At 42.7% G+C, this 21,428-nt stretch overlaps 1 protein-coding gene across 1 annotated transcript in view; it reads right to left on the minus strand.

Moving 5' to 3' along the window:
• Positions 1 to 429: 429 nt before the first annotated feature.
• Positions 430 to 21,428, minus strand: part of LOC130915832 (teashirt homolog 3-like) — an 81,159-nt gene continuing 60,160 nt past the window's right edge. The window contains exon 2 of the mRNA XM_057835953.1: positions 430 to 3,949. Coding sequence (XP_057691936.1) covers positions 648 to 3,949 — 3,302 coding nt within the window. The 3' untranslated portion in view covers positions 430 to 647. The remainder of the gene's footprint in view (positions 3,950 to 21,428) is intronic.

Consider the following 21,428-nt stretch of genomic DNA (forward strand, 5'->3'; position numbering starts at 1 on the left):
GAAGTTAGGGGGGTGGGTCAGTTAGGCTGTGGGGATGTTTTGCTTCCAAAGGCCCTGGGAACCTTGTTAGGGTGCATGGCATCATGAATGCTTTGAAATACCAGGACTTTTTAAATTAATATCTGTTGCACGAAAGCTGAAGATGGGTCGTCACTGGGTCTTTCAGCAAGACAATGACCCTAAACATATGGCCAAATCGACACAGAAATGGTTTACCAGACACAAAATCATGCTCCTCCCATGGGCATCTCAGTCCCCGGACCTTGTTTTGTTGGCAAAAGGGGGTTGTACAAAGTATTAACACCGGGGGTGCTAATGATTGTGACACACATTATTTGATGTCAAATAATTTTTTCTTTACGTGGGATTTTTTCCCCCACTGAATGAATGCACTTGTATTGAAAGTTGGATTTTTCACTTTTTTTCCCATTAAGGTCCCATATTATTTGAATAAAAAAATATTAGAAGCTAAAAGACACATCTTTTTCAGGGGTGCCAATAATTATGGAGGGCACTGTAAATTGTTTGTGCTGACACTTTTCACCAGTAGTAGTTCTTGGCATCTTAGTGCATTATATACCACATGTCGTTTTTTTTTTACCAAATTGAACAGAACTTCATTCAGTTTTTCGACCGACGAGCGCGCGCTAGTGTTTCTCGAGTTCGCACACGTACAGCAAGTGATCCTCCGGAGACTTCCCGTGACTCTTGCTGAGGTGCAGTTTGATGGCGTGCTTAGTGGCGAACTTACGGACGCAAAGCTGGCAGCGGTACACGGAACCGTTACCGCCGCAGTCGTCTTGCGCCGACACGTAGGACTCCAGGGGCGTTTGCTTCTCGGCGAGAGCGTGGGAGTCCCTGACAGTCTGTTTTGGTGAGAGCTTGGCCAAGTCCCTGATTCTAAAGCCCAGGTGAGCTTCCAGGTGACCGACGTATGCTGCCGGGGTTCGGATCTGTGAGGCACAGTCACTACAGAAGAATATAGGCTGACCGGAGTCCAGGTTCTTGAGGAACTTGGTTCTCCCAGTTCTTCTTAGCTGGTACTTGACGTTAGCCAGCCAGTGGCTAATGGTCGTCATCGAGAGACCCGTAAAACGAGATACGTGCATTCGCTCCTGCGGGCTGAGATCGTTGATGACGTATTTCCCCTCGGAGGTTTGTCTCAAAGTGGACGCGAACTGCGCCTGCAGGAGGAGGAGATGCTGAGGGTTCCAGCTGGAGTGTCGACCCTTGCGTTTGTGACCGTGCAGGGCCCCGTCGTCGTCGTCGCCGCATGTCGAGACTAGCCCCTCGACTTTATCGGCAACCCGTGACCGAGAGGCCGGTTTCGGGGCGGGCTGGGATTGGGTCAGGTTCCTCAGCATGTCCGAGATATCAGACAAGGCGTTCTCATGCAAAGGGCTGTTGGATATGTAGGGAGAAACCACTGTTAGCTGAGCAGGGGTGACGAGAGAGGAGGGTGAGATGGAGGAGGCGGTGGATGAGGGGGTTAAGGGAGCCGATGCGACGGGTATTCCTTTCTCGCCCTTTCCTTTGGTCAGGTCCATAGGCTGGTCGTCAGCGGACTGGCAGAAAGTATCGTCGACTACGGTTTCGGGCTTCTTGGGCTGTGGAGGAGGAGCGGCGACGGCGGCCCTTTCAGCCATGCTTTGACTGAACCTAGAGAGAAGACTCAGGGGATCTTGGTTTGGCAACGAGGGTTTGGCCGCTTTCCCCAAATGAATGCTCATTACCGACTGAAGAGCACTTAGAGGATTGACAAAGGGCTGCTCCGGAGGAGTGTGGCCAGTGATGATGGCGGTGCTGCATGTTAAATTGGAGGCATGCGGGGATTTGACTGCAGACTCTCTCTTGGTTTCAGTTGCCGGGGACGCTCCCCTGTCGCTATTTGCTGGGGTGACTGCCCTCAATTCCCGAGGTGAGACAGCCTCCCCGCCCTTGTGCGATTCACCAGCCTCGCTTTTGCAGGGGGAAAGACGGCTTTCCCTTTTGGGAGACAAGCGCTTCACCCTTTGTTCCACTTTCGCTACTTTCTCAGTCACTTTTTTCACTAAATCCTCCATGGCCTGGAAGTTGTTGCTAGGAAAGGGGGAAGACTGGGTAAGAGGTGGGCTGATTAGAGGCTGGTTGCTAGCGATGGATGACAACGCTCCATCGCCGCCGTTAAACATGAATTTCATCGGGGAGTTCTTTTCAACGTTTCCTTGTTGTAGCTTGATGGCACCGGGGAACTGGTAAGCAGCGTGAATGCTAGGGTAGCCCCCCCAACTGGGATTTCCACTCTGAGCCTTGTTGATAGCGGATGTCACAGTGTTTTCCAGTGATTTCAGAATATCCAAGCCTCCTTTAGGACCCTCCTTCAGGTCCTCTTCAGTCAGGTAGTTATACTTTGAGACATCAAACTTTTCCTCCCTCTCGAGATCTTCCTCCTTTCTGACTGAAATTAGCGTTTGTTTTTCATTTCCTAGGTCCTCTTGTTTCGTACACTCTTCCTCAACCTCCTCCCTTTTGATCTCTTTGAGAGGAGGAGAGCCGGCAGGGGAAGTTGAAGTGGTTTGAACAGGCGGAGGAGAGAACGTAGAGGGTGCCAGTGGGACGGATTGAACTCTCGGCTCCGTAGGTGTGGAGACTCTCCCGGGGTTGGGGGAGGTGGCCTCGGGAAGCGTTTTGGCTCTCTTTCCTACAGAGTTCGTCACCCTCAGAAAGTGCCCGGTCACCATCATGTGGGTCCTCAGTTCTTGCAACGTATTGTGTGAACTCCCACATTCCATACATTTGAGGATCTGGAATTTGTTGGATTCAAACTGGCAAGCGTAACTACCGCCGTTCTGGTGGGCGTATCGGTTAGCGGGAGCCGTGTAGGGGCTGGAGGAACGTTTTTGCGAAAGTTCACTCAAGTCTGAATGCGAGTGCTTAGCTTTTGGGGTTCCTTCTCTAGAACGTGGTGAAGTGGCGATCTCTAGCCCCAGCAGTCCTCGTTTTTTAGAAGACATCATCTTAGTCGCTACAGGGGCTACCGGCTCCTTCAGAGGCACTTTCTGGTAGTGTTTGGTCTTGATCATGTGGACGCTAAGGTCCTGCAGAGATTCAAAGGAGTGACCGCAATACATGCACTTCAAAACTTTCTGAGCGTCTTCTTTACCCTCCATTTCCAGAAGAGAACGTTTGCGGGGTTTGGACCAGCGCTTTGCTCCGCTTCCGGTCTTATCTTGGTTATCGTCTCGGTAGTGGCCCGTATCGTTCATGTGAACCGTAAGTTCTACCAGCGTGTCGTAAGCGGCGCTGCAGCCCTTGCAGCGGAATTTGCTAGCCCCGGTGAAAATGGAGCCGAACAGCTTTGGGTTTTGCCTGTGGAGCTGGACTGTGCTGAAGAGGTTGGGCTCAGATTGCGCGGTATGACGACTCTGGGGAGGATTTTGTTGAAGAGTTTTCGCTACCGCGGATTGATGCCAGTCGTAGCTGCTGCTGCTACAGCTACTACTGCTACTGGTGCTGTTGCTGCGAGCGGGTTTCTCCGCGGAAGCAGACGACGGCACCTGTATCGGTTTGGTATTAAAGTTCAGCGGTGCCCACAGAGGACTAGTTAGGAAGCTGGAGTAGATGGCCTTCATATGTTCCAAAGTGTCCATACCGATGGGCGGCGTTTTGGAGCCACCGTTCAGAGGCGCCGTGCCTAAGTTTCCTTCGGTTTTTCTGGAGGGACTGTCAAAATCTGAGAGGCAATCGCTGATCTCGCTCACATGCGACTCGCTGTCCATCTCTTGCCCCGACAATTCGGCGGCCCCGACAGAGTCCTGGTCGCATGCTTGATCCTTGGCAGGCCCGCCGCTTTTCTCCGCCACAATCTCATCTTTCACGGGAAGGTCATCTCGAGGGGCGGAGGGCAGGTCGCCCGCTTCCGCGTCCTCATCCTCGGCGGGGTGCTTTGTCAGCTCCTCCGGAGAATAGGCTGCGGGGCAAACGGACACAAAGAGAGAAAGAACAAGATGAGTAAAATTGCAAGGAGTCAACGCGCCGTGTTAGAATAACTGAAAAAAAGTTTCTCTGCAATGTGTGCCCGAGGACTCCCCGGGATAAATGAGCCATCTGTGTGGGAGCCTTTAAAGCTGAGCTGAGAAATTACAGTCATCCCATTTCACCTCATCAACCGTTGAGGTGTTATTTTCCTCTAGGCGAGCCTGTATTTATATACTACCCCAGCCACATGGAACTTATGCCTCCCCTCTTTTCACTCCCTGTATTGGAGGAAAACAAAAAAGAAATATCTTGGCAAAAACATAATGCGCCATTTTATTTATCTCAGGGCGCAACAGCTTGAAATGAAAACTAAATCTGAAATTAATGAAGCCCAATCTTACTGTGGCATTCTCCTCTGGGGTAATAAATGAGTTGGATCAACCTCCATCTGTCAGTTAATATGTCTGACGCCTCTTCATCTGCCCTTTTCTCTGATCACACACACTTACAGACGCTCGTAATAGCAAAGCGAGAGTTCCGAAAGAGGAATGTTTGAATTTAGTTGACGGGAGTTCGACATGTCAGATACGCATCCTACATTGAGCTGAAGAGTTCATTAGCTCGGTAATGCGTGCACTTGCTTTCACGCACAAATCTTTACAGGTTTTAAGTGTAAAGCCATTGGAACATAGTAAATAGCGCAATAAAACAAGTAAGTTTAAGGGATTGAAATGGAAAAGGAAATTGTAAAGACTAAAGGTCTGCGAAATTTCCGATTCTTAGATTATTCGCGATTCGGCCATGGAAGATTCGAGAACAACTCACAAACATCCAAATTCCGATTATTGACATATGACAAGTAAAGCGGAACTAAAACACAGCCAGCGCGGTCTTCGGGATGCAATGAGGAACGGACCGAGAGTAAACGTCATTCTTGTCATTACCCGGGTAATGACTAGAGGCGTTCGAAATTTCCGATTCTTAGATTATTCGCGATTCGGCCGTGGATGATTCGAGAACGATTCACAAATATCCAAATTCCGATTATTGAATTATACCAGGTAAAGCGGAAGTAAAACACAGTCAGCGCGGTCTTTGGGACGCAATGAGGAAGGGACCGAGAGTAAATATCATGTCCAACTCATGCCGCTAGATAAAAAAACCCAATCATACCTGACTACGGCCAACAGCCACTACAAACAACGCCCAGTCGCTAGCTGCTACATACATACGGCTACAGTAGATATCATATGTAGCCTATGTAGAACTAGATGCAAAATGAAAGACGACATCAGTGTTAAAACATGTATTATTGAACAGAGATGCAAAATGACAGACTTTCCGGCGTAAGTAAACAGCCGCCATCTTAAAGCAGTAGACCTCTCTAGAAGGCTCTGTTGTAGCGAACCTAATTAACTTTTTATCTAAAATACTCCTAAATTGGCAGAATCTGGTCTTGAATCTATATTTACATGATGAAAGAGTTTTAAAACTTTGACAAAAGTTGACAGAAGGGAAATTATGGAATAACGGGAGTAATTTTAACAACTGTAACAGTTGATTCACAACATTAAATTAATTGAATGTTGTTTAAAGCTGCTGATACACAATGGGGACTGGAGTTTATTTATTTACTGTTATTTTTGCATATTTGTTTTCTGTTATATGTTAACTTGATACTGAAATAGTAGTTTGGTTTAGCCTGAGAGGGTTTTTGAACAATTTTGGAACTAATGCACAAAAGATAAAAAAAAAAAAAAGGCAACAATAATCGTTTTATAACCAAATCGGAGTCTCTGAATCGTAATCGTAATCGAATCGCTAGGTGCCCAAAGATTCCCAGCTCTAATAATAGTAGTATAATAATTATAATAATTATTCATTGCCAATCATTGGTTTAGCCTGAGAGGGTTTTTGAACAATTTTGGAACTAATGCACAAAACATAAAAAAAAAAAAAAAATGCAACAATAATCGTTTTATAACCAAATCGGAGTCTCTGAATCGTAATCGTAATCGAATCGCTAGGTGCCCAAAGATTCCCAGGTCTAATAATAGCAGTATAATAATTATAATAATTATTCATTGCCAATCATTGGTTTAGCCTGTGAGGGTTTTTGAACAATTTTGGAACTAATGCACAAAACATAAAAAAAATAAATAAAAAAATAAAAAAGGGAGGTGGTGCATCAACAATTGTTTTATAATCGAATCGGAGTCTCTGAATCGTAATCGTAATCGAATCGTTAGGTGCCCAAAGATTCCCAGCTCTAATAATGACAATCCTCAACTCACGGCATCAATAATCGATTTATGGCAAGGCAAGGCAAATTTTTTTATATAGCACAATTCAACACAAGGCAATTCAAAGTGCTTTACATCATATGAAGATCATAAAAATCACATTAAAATCAATAGAACGTAAAAACAAAGACAGTCGAAATAGGAAATAGAATTATACATAAAAACTAGGGCTGTCAAAATTATCGCGTTAACGGGCGGTAATACATTTTTTAAATTAATCACGTTAAAATATTTGACGCAATTAACGCACATGCCCCGCTCAAACAGATTAAAATGACAGTACAGTGGAATGTCCGCTTGTTACTTGTTTTTTGGTGTTTGGCGCCCTCTGCTGGCGCTTGGGTCCAACTGATTTTATGGGTTAGTACCATGAGTGAGCATGGAGTAATTATTGACATACACAATGGCGAGCGTTTATTTTTTGATTGAAAATTTTACAAATTTTAATGAAACGAAAACATTAAGAGGGGTTTTTATATAAAATTTCTATAACTTGGACTAACAGTTATCTTTTAAGAACTACAAGTCTTTCTATCCATGGATCGCTTTAAGAGAATGTTAATAATTTTAATGCCATCTTGTTGATTTATTGTTATAATAAACCAATACAGTACTTATGTACCGTATGTTGAATGTATATATCCGTCTTGTGTCTTATCTTTCCGTTCCAATAATAATTTACAGAAAAATATGGCATATTTTATAGATGGTTTGAATTGCGATTAATTACGATTAATTCATTTAGGGTTTAAAGGAGCTAACAGTTTGAGCATACTTCAGACCTTCACGTAACTTGTTCCAGAGGTGAGGAGCATAATGCTGCCACACCCTGCTTGGTTCTTGTTCTTGGAACATACAGGAGACCTGTAATTTTGTTTCTTTGTTTTAATACTAACACCTTTTTAAAACGATATATCGATTCTTGGCAGGAGCGTATGATAACCTTTTTGGTGTACAAAGTATCGTGGTATATCAACATTTCGATATACATACATATAGAGTGGAGAAAATAAGTATTTGAAAACCATGCTACTTTGCAACTTCTCCCAATTAGTAATCATGGAGGAGTCTGAAATTTTCATCGTAGGTGCATGTCCATTGTGAGAGAGGTGATCTAAAAAGAAAATTCCAGAAATCACAATGCATGATTTTTTAACAATTTATTTGCGTGATACAGCTGCAAACCAACCAGAATTCTGATAGACCTGTTAGTCCACCTATTAAAAGTGCACCTCCACTCAGTGTATCATCCCGAATCAGATGCACTTGTCTGTGGTCGATAGCAGCATAAAGACACCTGTCCACGCCATACAATCAGTAAGACTCAAAATTGTAACATGGTCAAGACCTAAGAGCTGTCCAAGACACCAGAAACAAAATTGTTCACCTCCACAAGGCTGGAAAGGGCTATTGAGCAATTGCCAAGAAGCTTGGTGAAAAAAGGTCCACTGTTGGAGCAATCATTAGGAAATGTAAGAAGCTAAACATGACAGTCAATCTCAAACGGCGAATAGCATCATGTAATCTACTGTGGGGCAAATAAGTATTTAGTCAACCACTAATTATGCAAGTTCTCCCACTTAAAAATATTAGAGAGGCCTGTAATTGTCAACATGGGTAAACCTCAACCATGAGAGACAGAATGTGAAAAAAACAAAAAAAACAGAAAATCACAATGTTGGATTTTTAAAGAATTTATTGCAAATCATGGTGGAAAATAAGTATTTGGTCTATACCAAAAGTTCATCTCAATACTTTGCTATGTACCTTTTGTTGGCAATAATGGAGGCCAAACATTTTCTGTAACTCTTCACAAGCTTTTCACACAATGTTGTTGGTATTTTGGCCCATTCCTACATGAAGATCTCCTCTAGAGCAGTGATGTTTTGGGGCTGTCGTTGGGACACACGAACTTTCAACTCTCTCCTCACCCCGTGGCGTCAAAATGATAACAAGAACGGGGAGCAAAAATCCCAGAACCACACAGGGGGACCTAGTGAATGACCTACAGAGAGCTGGGACCACAGTAACAAAGGCTACTATCAGTAACACAATGCGCCGCCAGGGACTCAAATCCTGCACTGCCACACGTGTCCCCCTGCTGAAGAAAGTACACGTCCAGGCCCGTCTGCGGTTCGCTAGAGTGCATTTGGATGATCCAGAAGAGGACTGGGAGAATGTGTTATGGTCAGATGAAACCAAAATAGAACTTTTTGGTAGAAACACAGGTTCTCTTGTTTGGAGGAAAAAGAATACTGAATTGCACCATACCCACTGCAAAGCATGGGGGTGGAAACATCATGCTTTGGGGCTGTTTTTCTGCAAAGGGACCAGGACGACTGATCTGTGTAAAGGAAAGAATGAATGGGGCCATGTATCGAGAGATTTTGAATGAAAATCTGCTTTCATCAGCAAGGGCATTGAAGATGAGACGTGGCTGGGTCTTTCAGCATGATAATGATCCCAAATACAAAGCCAGGGCAACAAAGGAGTGGCTTCGTAAGAAGCATTTCAAGGTCCTGGAGTGGCCTAGCCAGTCTCCAGGTCTCAACCCCATAGAAAATCTGTGGAGGGAGTTGAAATTATTGCACAACGACAGCCCCAAAACATCCATGCTCTAGAGGAGATCTGCATGGAGGAATGGGCCAAAATGCCAGCAACATTGTGTGAAAAGCTTGTGAAGAGATACAGAAAACGTTTGGCCTCCGTTATTGCCAACAAAGGGTACATAACAAAGTATTGAGATGAACTTTTGGTATTGACCAAATACTTATTTTCCACCATGATTTGCAAATAAATTATTTAAAAATCAAACAATGTGATTTTCTGTTGTTTTTTTTTTTCACATTCTGTCTCTCATGGTTGAGGTTTAACAATGTTGACAATTACATGCCTCTCTAATATTTTCAAGTGGGAGACCTTGCACAATTAGTGGGTGACTAAATACTTGTTTACCCCACTGTATCACCTCGTGGGGTTTCAATGATCCTATGAAAGGTGAGGAATCAGCACAGAACTACACGACAAGAGTTGGTCAATGACCTGAAAAGAGCTGGGACCACTGTTTCCAAGGTTACTGTTGGTATTACACTAAGACGTCATGGTTTGAAATCATGCATGGCAAGGAAGGTTCTGCTGAAACCAGCACATGTCTAGGCTTAAGTTTGTCTTAAGTTTGCCTATGAAAATTTGGATGTTGCAGAGGAGTCATGGGAGCAGGTTTTGTGGTCAGATGATAGTAAAATAAATAATAATAATAAAATAAATTTTATGACAGCTTGCAGTCTCTGAGGCATGGACTTGATGAGTATTTTTCATCAATTTGGTACCAACTCTCGTTGATTGCAGTTGCCAAATCATCCTTGCAGGTCAGAGCCTTGCTGTGGACCATTTTTTTCAATTTCCACCACAGGTTTTCAATAGGGTTGAGATCTGGGTAATTTGCAGGACATGACATTGACTGGATGAGTCTTTCTCCAAGGAATGCTTTAACAGTTTTAGCTCTGTGGCATGATGCATTGTAATCTTAGAAAAGGACAAACATTTTCAATTGAAGGGATAAGAAAGCTGTCTAAAATTTCAATGTAAACTTGTGCATTTATTGAAGATTTAACCACAGCCATCTACCCAGTGCCTTTGCCTGACATGCAGCCCCATATCATCAAGGACAGAGGGAATTTTGATGTTTTCTTCAGGCAGTCATCTTTGTAAATCTCACTGGAACAGCACCGAACCAAAGTTCCAGCATCATTACCTTGTCAAAAGTCAAGAATCTGCATTGGACAAGGTGTCAAGAGTCAATAATCTGCATTGGACAAGGTGATGATGCTGGAACTTTGGTTTGGTGCTGTTCCAGTGAGATTTACAAAGATGACTGCTCTATAAAAGTAACATTTACTGACCACTACAATGTTTTTTATTCATTTCTTTTAGTGTTTCTGATTGGTCAAGAGTTGCAATTTTGAAATAATTAATTATTTTTTCCAAGCTTTTTATCCGAGTGTGTTCTACATGATAACATTTCTGAGTTAGTGCTCGTCCGAGACTGGTGATTCTGTACTTTTTGCTAGGGGTTGTATATTTGTTTTTTTTGTTATGAACGGTACACTCCGCATCCATGTTACAGCTGGGTCTCCCCAAACCAAATTCCCGTGTTAACCTAATTTCGAAGCAGTATACTGGTTGAGATCAAAACTGATAGAGAATAAAATATAGATTCATAAGTTTGTCGTTTTATGCATCTATTATCTGGGTCTTTGAAAAAGACCAGATAGTGTTGTTCTGCAGCTTTATTCTTATTACTCCATCATCATCTTATTCTCCGCATTTTTTTCGGCGCACCACGCAGCCCAAACCATTTGACCGATCGGCACCGTTCAAGTATCCAAACGACTGGAATTTTCGCGCGACGATGGGAAATTTTCAAATGGCCCCGAAATTTTTTCCGTTCGACTGTAAACGGCAATTTTCCGGAAAAAAAAAAGTTTCAAAATGTATGTAGTCCTACAATTTTTGACCAAATCACATAATTTGGGCATCAAAAATTCCGGGACGGTGAGGAGCATAAAAGATGTACACAGAATTTGGAAAAAATTTACGGTTCCCCGGAAAATTGCCAAAAACTTTTCCATTCATTATTAATGGGAACTTTCCCGTTTACTTCCAATGGAATTTCCAATGGAATTTACATTTCATTGATGCCACTGACGGCCATGTACATTACTGTGCAAAAGTTTTAGGCAGGACACCTGCCTAAAACTTTTGCACAGTACTGTATATACAGTGCCTTGCAAAAGTATTCGGCCCCCTTGAACCTTGCAACCTTTCGCCACATTTCAGGCTTCAAACATAAAGATATAAAATTTTAATTTTTTGTCAAGAATCAACAACAAGTGGGACACAATCGTGAAGTGGAACAAAATTTATTGGATAATTTAAACTTTTTTAACAAATAAAAAACTGAAAAGTGGGGCGTGCAATATTATATTATTCGGCCCCCTTGCGTTAATACTTTGTAGCGCCACCTTTTGCTCCAATTACAGCTGCAAGTCGCTTGGGGTATGTTTCTATCAGTTTTGCACATCGAGAGACTGACATTCTTGCCCATTCTTCCTTGCAAAACAGCTCGAGCTCAGTGAGGTTGGATGGAGAGTGTTTGTGAACAGCAGTCTTCAGCTCTTTCCACAGATTCTCGATTGGATTCAGGTCTGGACTTTGACTTGGCCATTCTAACACCTGGATATGTTTATTTTTTAACCATTCCATTGTAGATTTGGCTTTATGTTTTGGATCATTGTCCTGTTGGAAGATAAATCTCCGTCCCAGTCTCAGGTCTTGTGCAGATACCAACAGGTTTTCCTCCAGAATGTTCCTGTATTTGGCTGCATCCATCTTCCCGTCAATTTTAACCATCTTCCCTGTCCCTGCTGAAGAAAAGCAGGCCCAAACCATGATGCTGCCACCACCATGTTTGACAGTGGGGATGGTGTGTTCAGGGTGATGAGCTGTGTTGCTTTTACGCCAAACATATCGTTTTGCATTGTAGCCAAAAAGTTCAATTTTGGTTTCATCTTACCAGAGCACCTTCTTCCACATGTTTGGTGTGTCTCCCAGGTGGCTTGTGCCAAACTTTAAACGAGACTTTTATGGATATCTTTGAGAAATGGCTTTCTTCTTGCCACTCTTCCATAAAGGCCAGATTTGTGCAGTGTATGACTGATTGTTGTCCTATGGACAGACTCTCCCACCTCAGCTGTAGATCTCTGCAGTTCATCCAGAGTGATCATGGGCCTCTTGGCTGCATCTCTGATCAGTTTTCTCCTTGTTTGAGAAGAAAGTTTGGAAGGACGGCCGGGCCTTGGTAGATTTGCAGTGGTCTGATGCTCCTTCCATTTCAATATGATGGCTTGCACAGTGCTCCTTGAGATGTTTAAAGCTTGGGAAATCTTTTTGTATCCAAATCCGGCTTTAAACTTCTCCACAACAGTATCTCGGACCTGCCTGGTGTGTTCCTTGGTTTTCATAATGCTCTCTGCACTTTAAACAGAACCCTGAGACTATCACAGAGCAGGTGCATTTATACGGAGATTTGATTACACACAGGTGGATTCTATTTATCATCATCGGTCATTTAGGACAACATTGGATCATTCAGAGATCCTCACTGAACTTCTGGAATGAGCTTGCTGCACTGAAAGTAAAAGGGGCTAATAATATTGCACGCCCCACTTTTCAGTTTTTTATTTGTTAAAAAAGTTTAAATTATCCAATAAATGTTGTTCCACTTCACGATTGTGTCCCACTTGTTGTTGATTCTTGACAAAAAAATTACATTTCATATCTTTATGTTTGAAGCCTGAAATGTGGCGAAAGGTTGCAAGATTCAAGGGGGCCGAATACTTTTGCAAGGCACTGTATATATATATATATATATATATGTCATTCAAGAAAAGTTTAGGGCAAGTGCCTATTTTTGGTTATATATAAAAAGAAAAAAAAAAAATATATATATATATACATATATATACTGTATGTCGAATCGATTGATGCTAATGTACTTAGATTTCATTGACCCATATGTGAATCGATGCCATTGACAGCCATGGACGTCCAATTTTTTTCCCATTCATTTTCAATGGGAAAAAAACAATGTCCCCAAATCAACAGGAAATGACCAGATATCAATAGGACTTATCCCCCAAACTTCCCCGATTCCATTGACACTTATCAAGGGTGCTGCCATTGACGGCCATGGACGTCCAAATTCCCCATTCATTTCTCATGGCATTTAATATTTTTAATGCCATTGACGGGCATGTTTGTTAATTCTATTGATGCCAATGTACAGTGGTACCTCTACATACGAAGTTAATCCGTTCCAGGACCTTGTTTGTAAATCGAAATGGTCGTATGTTGAGCAGGATTTTCCAATAGGAATACATTATAATTCCATTAATTCGTTCCACAGCTCAAAAACCTACATTAAATCTTAAATAAATTAATGCTGGTACTATTACAAATTGCAATTACACATAGCAAAACAAATAAATTATAAATAAAAATCGGAATAATATAATAAAAATAATAAAAATAATTCCTGTATTAATGTAATGAATCGGGTTATAATGTGGCGGACGTTTTATGTGCTACCTGAACGCACCGCGGGGCTGACGTGCCAGAGACAGAGAGCGGTGAGCTTGAGAGTTTCACTTTCACTTTTAATGTTTTCTTGAGACACCATCAATTGCAGCACACAGTAGGTGTTTTGTCTTGAATAAGTTGTGAAATAAATGATAAAACGTGGCGAATCTGGCAATTTATATGGAGATGTTACCACAATAAGAATTGTCAGCTTAATTTATAAAGACTGGCGAACGATGGTTGGAGGAGGACTGTGGAGATTTATTGTTTAGCCATTTCACGGATGCCCAGCCCACGCTCATATTTTTCTATAATTTGCATTTTCATTTAGAAGGTAAGCGGCAACTTTTTCCTTGTTTCACCACCTGTACCAACCTTTTTTTGAAACCTGTGTCGATTTGTCACACAAGAAAATCCGCCGTGCATTCGTCTGCGGTGCTGCCATGTCGTCGTATTTCGAGTTTTTCGTCGGATGTAGAAACAAATGGCGAGTCAAATTTTACGTCGGATGTCGAAAAGATCGTGTGTCGAAGCGATCGTATGTCGAGGTACCACTGTACTTGGATTCCATTGGCGCCTATGTAAGTCGATGCCATTGACGGCCATGGACGTCCAAATTTCCCATTCATTTCTAATGGCATTTACTTTGTTTAACGCCATTGACGGGCATGTTTGTCCATTCTATTAATAGCCCTGGGCGGGGCTAAGATCTGTATAGCCACACAGCAAAGACCCAGAGTAATTTCTCCAGAAATTGCAGTTTCTAGTTATGAAAGTATTTTTCGGTGAAACGGTGAAAATTGGAGGAAAACTTTTGTATGTCGATTTATAGTGTCCGCCCTTGAATCTTCTGCTTGCGCCCCTAAAATTTTAAGTTGGGCCATTTAATATCCCCTTTTGACGCTGTTCACTTTTCAGCCTAAAAATGGTAAAACTTTGCAAAATCTCAATCAAGCCTTCGAAAGCTAACAGCCTAAAAACAATCTGTGACCGAGTCGAAATGACTCCTTCACTCAGAAGTGTAAATTGTGCATTCGAACACACAAACCCGCAGACTAAATTCTGCCCCCGCGCTCGTGCTGCGACGCACGTCTGCTCTAAACAAAAATGTCATAGCAGAAATAAGCCTCATTTCCAGTGCTAACAGCCAATCTCCAGACATCCACACGGCTGGCGCTGGTCTGATTTAGGCCCCGAGGGCAGAGCCGGTAGGCAGCTCAGCCGTGCCGGCCAGCCTAATGGAGACCTGGCAGGTGCGGCCCACTCTATGTCCTCGCAGAGATTCGGTTTGTCAGCGGGTATCCATTACCTGCCATTCTAGGCTGATAGGCCTGGACAGCCCTGATCAAAAGATGTCGTCGGGCCGCCGTCCGTTTGGCAGTCGGTGGCATGTCGTTTGCGAAAAAGGCCAAGCAGGGTGTAAATAAAATGACATGATCACTTCCCCGGCCCCTCATGTTCTGGACACAATTATGATAATGTGCAAGCGGAAGGGCGGGAGGGGTCTGCGAGGATGGAGAAAGGGGCGAGGAGTTAAATTGCTCACGCTCGGGCAAACACGCAAAGGGAACATTGCTACCAGGCGAAGCGCTGCCCACACCCTCTTTCCTTTTACTTTAGCTTCTCATCCGTTTTTCCTCTCCAAGGGATTGCTGTCAGATTCTCATTTGAAGGAGGAAATCCAGTCAGGGTGAGGTAGTCGCCGTAATGTGTTTGTATCCTCGCTAACTAGTCACAGATGTCAACTCGCATCAGGCAATTCTGCGCCAACACTTGACCAAGTTGTCAGGTCACTTGTCACCCCCCCTAAAAAAAAATATATATGCTACACATCCCCGCGTTGTCTGACAGGTTCGTGCATCTAACGCTATAACCTATTTAATGGTACGGCACCACATTTGGCGGTTTTCCCGAGGGGTCTCTATCCGCGCAAACTTTGTCGACTAAATTCAATACTTGTAAAGGACTGCAGCCCTATTAATGTTCATTTGTCATTAGGCCTAAATTGCAGAGTGGGGGAGTCAAGTCCAAAAGGACGAGCAATAAAAACCTACAGAGTGTAGCGGTGCTCCCAGGCAATTTAAAATGCAAAACAAAAACCATTATGTCTGAGCGCTATCTGTTAATTTAATCCCCAATGACTGATAATCCATCACGTAGGGCGACAACCACATCCAATTATTCTCCCTGGCTTGACTGACAACAGAGGTGATTTATCAAGCTAATAAAAGGTGATGGGAGTATAGAGGCTCCCTTAGTATTAAAAAAACAACAGATTATTAAACTATCTCCTTCATACAGAAGCATACGGTCTGGAACGGGAATATGGTTTTTCGGAATATCAAGCCGAGGACTGATACAGGAATGTGGAGGTGATGTTCAAGCTTCAAATCCGTCATTGACGGCACTCAACGTTCGGAACCTCTAGGTACCTCACGATACCATTTGCGAGACAAAGCTCACAATCATGATGTTCTCACGATATGGCGATACAACGATTATCGATACATTGGTCAGGAAACCATCTACGATATTCTACAAAACAGATCCCAGTGAGGCTTCAACTCCGCCAAGGCTGCCCTTTGTCACCGATTCTGTTCATAATCTTTATGGCCAGAATTTCTAGGCGCTGCCGAAGCGTTGAGCGTAAGGGTGTAACGGTACATGTATTTGTATTCAACCGTTTCCGTACGTGGTGCTCGGTTCTGAACGGAGGCGTACCGAATGAGTTTCTGACGTAACGTAACTGTTGAAATTCGCCTCCCCAGTCAAGCCGCACGGAAACAGCGACAGCCAAAACAAGTGCCGCTTGGCCGATGCTGCCTCGCGTGCGCCAACCGGGAAGGGAGAACTTCGTGCGTTCTCTTCTTATTTTAACCCTTTGTACTGACTCCATGTTTCAAAAGTTTGAAGAAGACTTATCGAAAACAGGTTGACAATTTATTCGTCGACAATGGTCAAAAACAAGGCAAAAACAGACAACGGAGGGAACAATGCTGAATCCAAAGCAAGGCTACATAGCAAATGTTTCCGAGCAGCAAAATCTGTCTTATCTCAGTGTCCAGTGTTTTTTAAGTCCGTGGGCCGGCCGAAGGTGTGTCCGGGCGTGGCTTTGGGATCATCCCTCTCTGGCCGGTTTCGGGCTGTATAGATTCGTGCGTGGATGGGATGTGGTTGCCACAGCGACCGACGCTGGTCTTGACGTCACAAGCGCCCGCTGTCAACTTTGTTATCCGGGCTGGCTCTACTTGTTTTAGGACAAAGAGCGCTTTGTCCTTGCAGACTTGCAGAACTGATTTGCAAGTTTTGGGGCGTCAATCTTGCTCGTGACGCATATGTTGGGCTTCTATGATAAGATGTCGTTGTGTATCTATGCTGCTTTTCATTAAACTGTGGTGTGCTATTTATTTTATATTAGGTGCAGTCCTACAGTAAATATGAGAAATGATACTATTCCCTGGTTAATTATATTATGTGTGTTCGAGTAATGCAAACAGTTAGACGGTGCCTACAAGAAATGGTACCATTTTTCCTTTCCCCCCTCAGGAGCCCAGATAAGGTGATTAACTTTACTGTGTCAAGGGCACTGAGTGAAGTCTGCCTAAGCTATTGTTAGATGAATGTGTTAGACTAATGCAAACAATAATATGGTGTGTGCGAGAACGGTACCTTTTCCCTTCATAACTCTTACTTTTCGAGGCTGTGAGTCGATCGGGTTACAGTTTTTCTGTGTACTTAATGTGTAGATTATACTTACTCCGTCTTCTCCACTATAATGAGGACCAACAGGGTAGGACAGTATAACCCAGAAACGTCAACGGCGCGACAACGTGGCCGCCGCGAGAACGCAGTGAAACGCTGGCGTTAAAGTCAATCAGCCAATGTACTCCAGTCGCAGTGCGGCCGTGTGTTAGACGCGTCCCAGAAGCGGCTCAACACGACGCGTGCGAAAAGAACGGCAGAGTTTATTATTTGATGCGAGACGCGAGCCTCCTGCGTCAATACTACTACCGGTAGCTAGGATCGGGCAGACCGGAAGTCACTCGTGTAAAAATACAGTGGATCCGGTCGATTTTCAAACTAATATGCAAGCGTAACCCACTTTTTGAGTTCATCAGATCTCTTGAGTGGTAGATCGGGGCACAGTTGACTTGTCTTTGTTGATTTAGCTGGAGCACACAAAATACTCTTTAAATAGTTTCTCCTAAATATGTATTTTACCTATATATTGTTATTATCACAATGACTCATGTCCAAGAGCAGACTGCCACCGTTGAGTAGGTTTTATTCATTTTCAAGCAACGTAAACAGACAGTCTGAGCTGCTCCACCAGCTTTTATTTTGTTACTTCCGGTCTCCAGTCATGTGAATTTGCATATTAAGCTAAACATATAGTTCCGACCGTTTCCTGATTTAACATTTAGGATATAGGATATAAGTTTAAGATTTAAATTAAATATTTAGTTCTGGATTTAAACAATCAGGTCCAAAACTTCTTATTTAAAAATACATATTTAAGTTGCTAAATAATGTTGTAAATGTGCAAAAAAAAAAAAAAAAAGACTCTAAAAATTTTACACCATTTTAAACACTGTGTGGCACTAAATGTGAGAAAATGTTGTCGTAATTTTCAGCACGTGCTGCTTTACAAACGGCGCCCCATAAACTCTACCCCTCTGTGCTGTGCAATTTTAGACCCGTCTTCCACTTGAATTTCCTTTCTTAAGTTTTAGAAAAAAATGTTTTTATTCAATTGCAAACATTCTTAGAGACAAACTCCACCCTTGACAAGTTTCAATCAGGCTTCAAGTCCAGACACAGCACAACGACATTGACCTTTCTTTGGATAATGGAAAGCCAGCAGTCCTTGTTTTACTAGACCTCACAGCAGCATTCGATACAGTCGACCATACAGTCCTTGTATCTCGTTTAGAGCACTTTATAGGTATCCGTGGTTACGCTCTATGGTTTAAATCGTACCTGGAACATCGGACCTTCTCGATAATGATTGCGGAATTTTCCTCCTCACAAACTTTTCTGTTCTCTGCGGGGTGCCACAAGTCTCTATTTTAGGGCCTGTTCTATTTGCATTTTATCTCCTACCTTTAGGATCAATTATTAAAAAAAAAAATTCTCTTTTCATTTTTATGCTGACGACCTGCAGCTCTATCTGCCCCTGAGATCCAACGAACAAACTGCTCTCACTAAATTAATGGTGGGCATATCCGATGTGAAGCAGTGGCTAGCATGAAACTTCTTACATCTTAACGAGATCAAAACTAAATATATTACTTTTGCACACCTTCAATGATGAATGCACTTGAGCAGGTGTCCCCATCTGCCGGGCTGCGGACCGGTACCGGTGCCCCTGCTTAACACACCAATATACCTGTCTAATCTAGATATAACACTACAGGATAGATTAGAATGTCGTCATAGAAATCCATTAATTGGTCTGCAAGCAGTACATCTTGTTTTGTACATATAATATATCTATGTGCGCGTGTCCTCCATAATAACGTATCACTAGGCCCCGGGCACAGCATATTTGTTCCCCCACACTAGCGAAAATGACTGGAAAACAGACGTCTTTGGAGCGATTTTTTACGGCGAAAAGGGCACTTGACGAGCCAGAAGATGAGCCTACAACCTCAAAGACCCACGAACTGCGAAGGAGTGAATTTGTGACCTGTTTTTGAATAAACCGAGTGATTCGAGCATGTCTGTGCAACAGGAGGATCAGCTTATAGGGATCACAAATGACGGCTACCTTAAACGTACATTTGAGACAACAACTCTACCGAGGTTCTGGATTAAAGTCATTCCGGAATATCCTGACATCGCTACGAGAGCACTGAAAACCTTGCTACAATTTCCAACATCGTATTTTTGTGAAGCGGGCTTCTTAATTAATGCTTAACGACACGGTGAAGTCGTTAACGGTGAGAGAGCGGAGTGCAGTTGTTGTGTGCAGCTAACATGGCAGAACAACTTTTCTACATGTCCATCCATGATCAAACGTAACTAATATTCCTTTCTTTTAAGAAAGTTTGTAGTGTTTACTTTGGAATCGCTGCATTCGCGGCCATTTTTAACGTTGCGCGCATGCGCAGAACCGCATAGTTGCAATTTTTGATGGGTTGGAAAATTTGTCAGAACACTGGTCCGTGAAAAAAAGACGCAAATAACACCGGTCCGTGGTGCAAAAAAAGGTTGGGGACCAGTGGCGCCACCAGGGGGTGGCCAGGGGTATAAATTGGTTGGTCACCCCGCTTGCCAGTATATCGTTAGATTGTTGTAGCATCAGTTTTGCATTTCATCCCAAATGAATGCATTTATTTTCTTTTGTTAAATGTAGGGCTGTCAAATTTATCGCATCAACGGGCGGTAATTAATTTTTTTAATCACGTAAAAATATTTATCGCAATTAATGCATTCGCGGTATGACACGCTCACGCATTGCCGCAAACAGCCTAGAATGGCGCCGTTTTACTTATATACAGAGATAAGAGGCAGTGTCAAGTGAGTGGAGTAGATACAAGCATTCATTGGGGCCATGCTTTTAATTGGCGAAAGCTTTGTCATCTCACCTACAGAAACTATAAATATTGTGGGAAGCGACGTGGGGACAAATGACAGGAGTTGATCTTTTTCTTAACACCCTGTAGTGTACACAACGCAGAGAAGAAATAAGCATTTGCAGCCACCACACACAGTCATGGTTGCACCACTTCCCATCGTGCATTTGGGCAGAACAGTTAAGTCGCTACAGTATCGTTCACTGAAAGCTCAACAAATAGATGGCAATATTTAGTCACAATATACAAAACAAACTCAAATTTATCCTTTAAGAATCACAAGTCTTTCTATCCGTGGATCACTTTCACAGAAAAAATGTTAATAATGTTAATGCAATCTTGTGGATTTATTGTTATAATAAACAAATACAGTACTTATGTACAGTATTATGAATGTATATATCCATATCCGTCTTGTGTCTTATCTTTTCATTCCAACAATAATTTACAGAAAAATGTTGCATATTTTAGAGATGGTTTGAATTGCGATTAATTACAATTAATTAATTTTTAAGCTGTGATTAACTCGATTAAAAATTTTAATAGTTTGACAGCCCTAGTTAAATGTACACCTTATGCCTAATATATACATAACGCAATAAAAACAGAATTGTTGTGGAACTCAAAATGTTGACTGGACAGTTATGGACTATGCACATTAAATCATTAGTAACATCAAATATTACACAGTACACCGAAGTATATCAGTAGCCATGTCCTTAAGTCTTTCTGATAGTTTTCCCCTGACCTTTTTACTGCAATAATATAATGAAAACCTGAAATTGTGGCTTTTAGTTTTGGCCACCCCAAGATTTTAAGTGGCCCCATCTGGCCACCCCTATGAAAAATTTCTGGAGGCGCCACTGTTGGGGACCCCTGCACTTGAGCCCAACTCTGGCACTCTGGCCCATTTTTAAGACACACGTTAAATATCTCGGGAGTAATATTCGATAACAGGCTGTTGGTCTGTTAGTTCTGTTGTAAGAGCAAGTTTTTTCCAGCTGCATCTCTTGGCCAAAGTGAAGCATTTTCTTAGCAATTCATGCTTTTATTAGCTCCAGGCTGGGCTACTTGCAATGCACTTTAAGTTGGTCTTCCAAAGTCCTCTATTTCTCGTCTTCGACTTGTTCAAAATGCTGCGGCTCGATTTTTAACCGGTACACCTAGACGTGAACGTATTACCCCAGTGCTATCATCGCTCCACTGGCTTCCAGCGAATGGCAGTGAAAACCCTCCCAGTTCAAACAGATTGGACGTCTACTCATGATAAACTGAGTTGAATTCACAGCTGAAGAATGAAAAGAGCCACATGATACAACTCTTTTGTTATAATAAGGATTTCTATCTTTGCAATTTTGAATTTTGAATCCACTATTCAAAATGTCACCTTCCGCTATACGCCCTCGTATTTGTCCAAATCAAGACAGTCAGTCAGTTAGGACATCGGCCC

Source organism: Corythoichthys intestinalis, chromosome 5 (genome assembly GCF_030265065.1).
Source record: "Corythoichthys intestinalis isolate RoL2023-P3 chromosome 5, ASM3026506v1, whole genome shotgun sequence".
Taxonomy (NCBI): Eukaryota; Metazoa; Chordata; class Actinopteri; order Syngnathiformes; family Syngnathidae; genus Corythoichthys; species Corythoichthys intestinalis.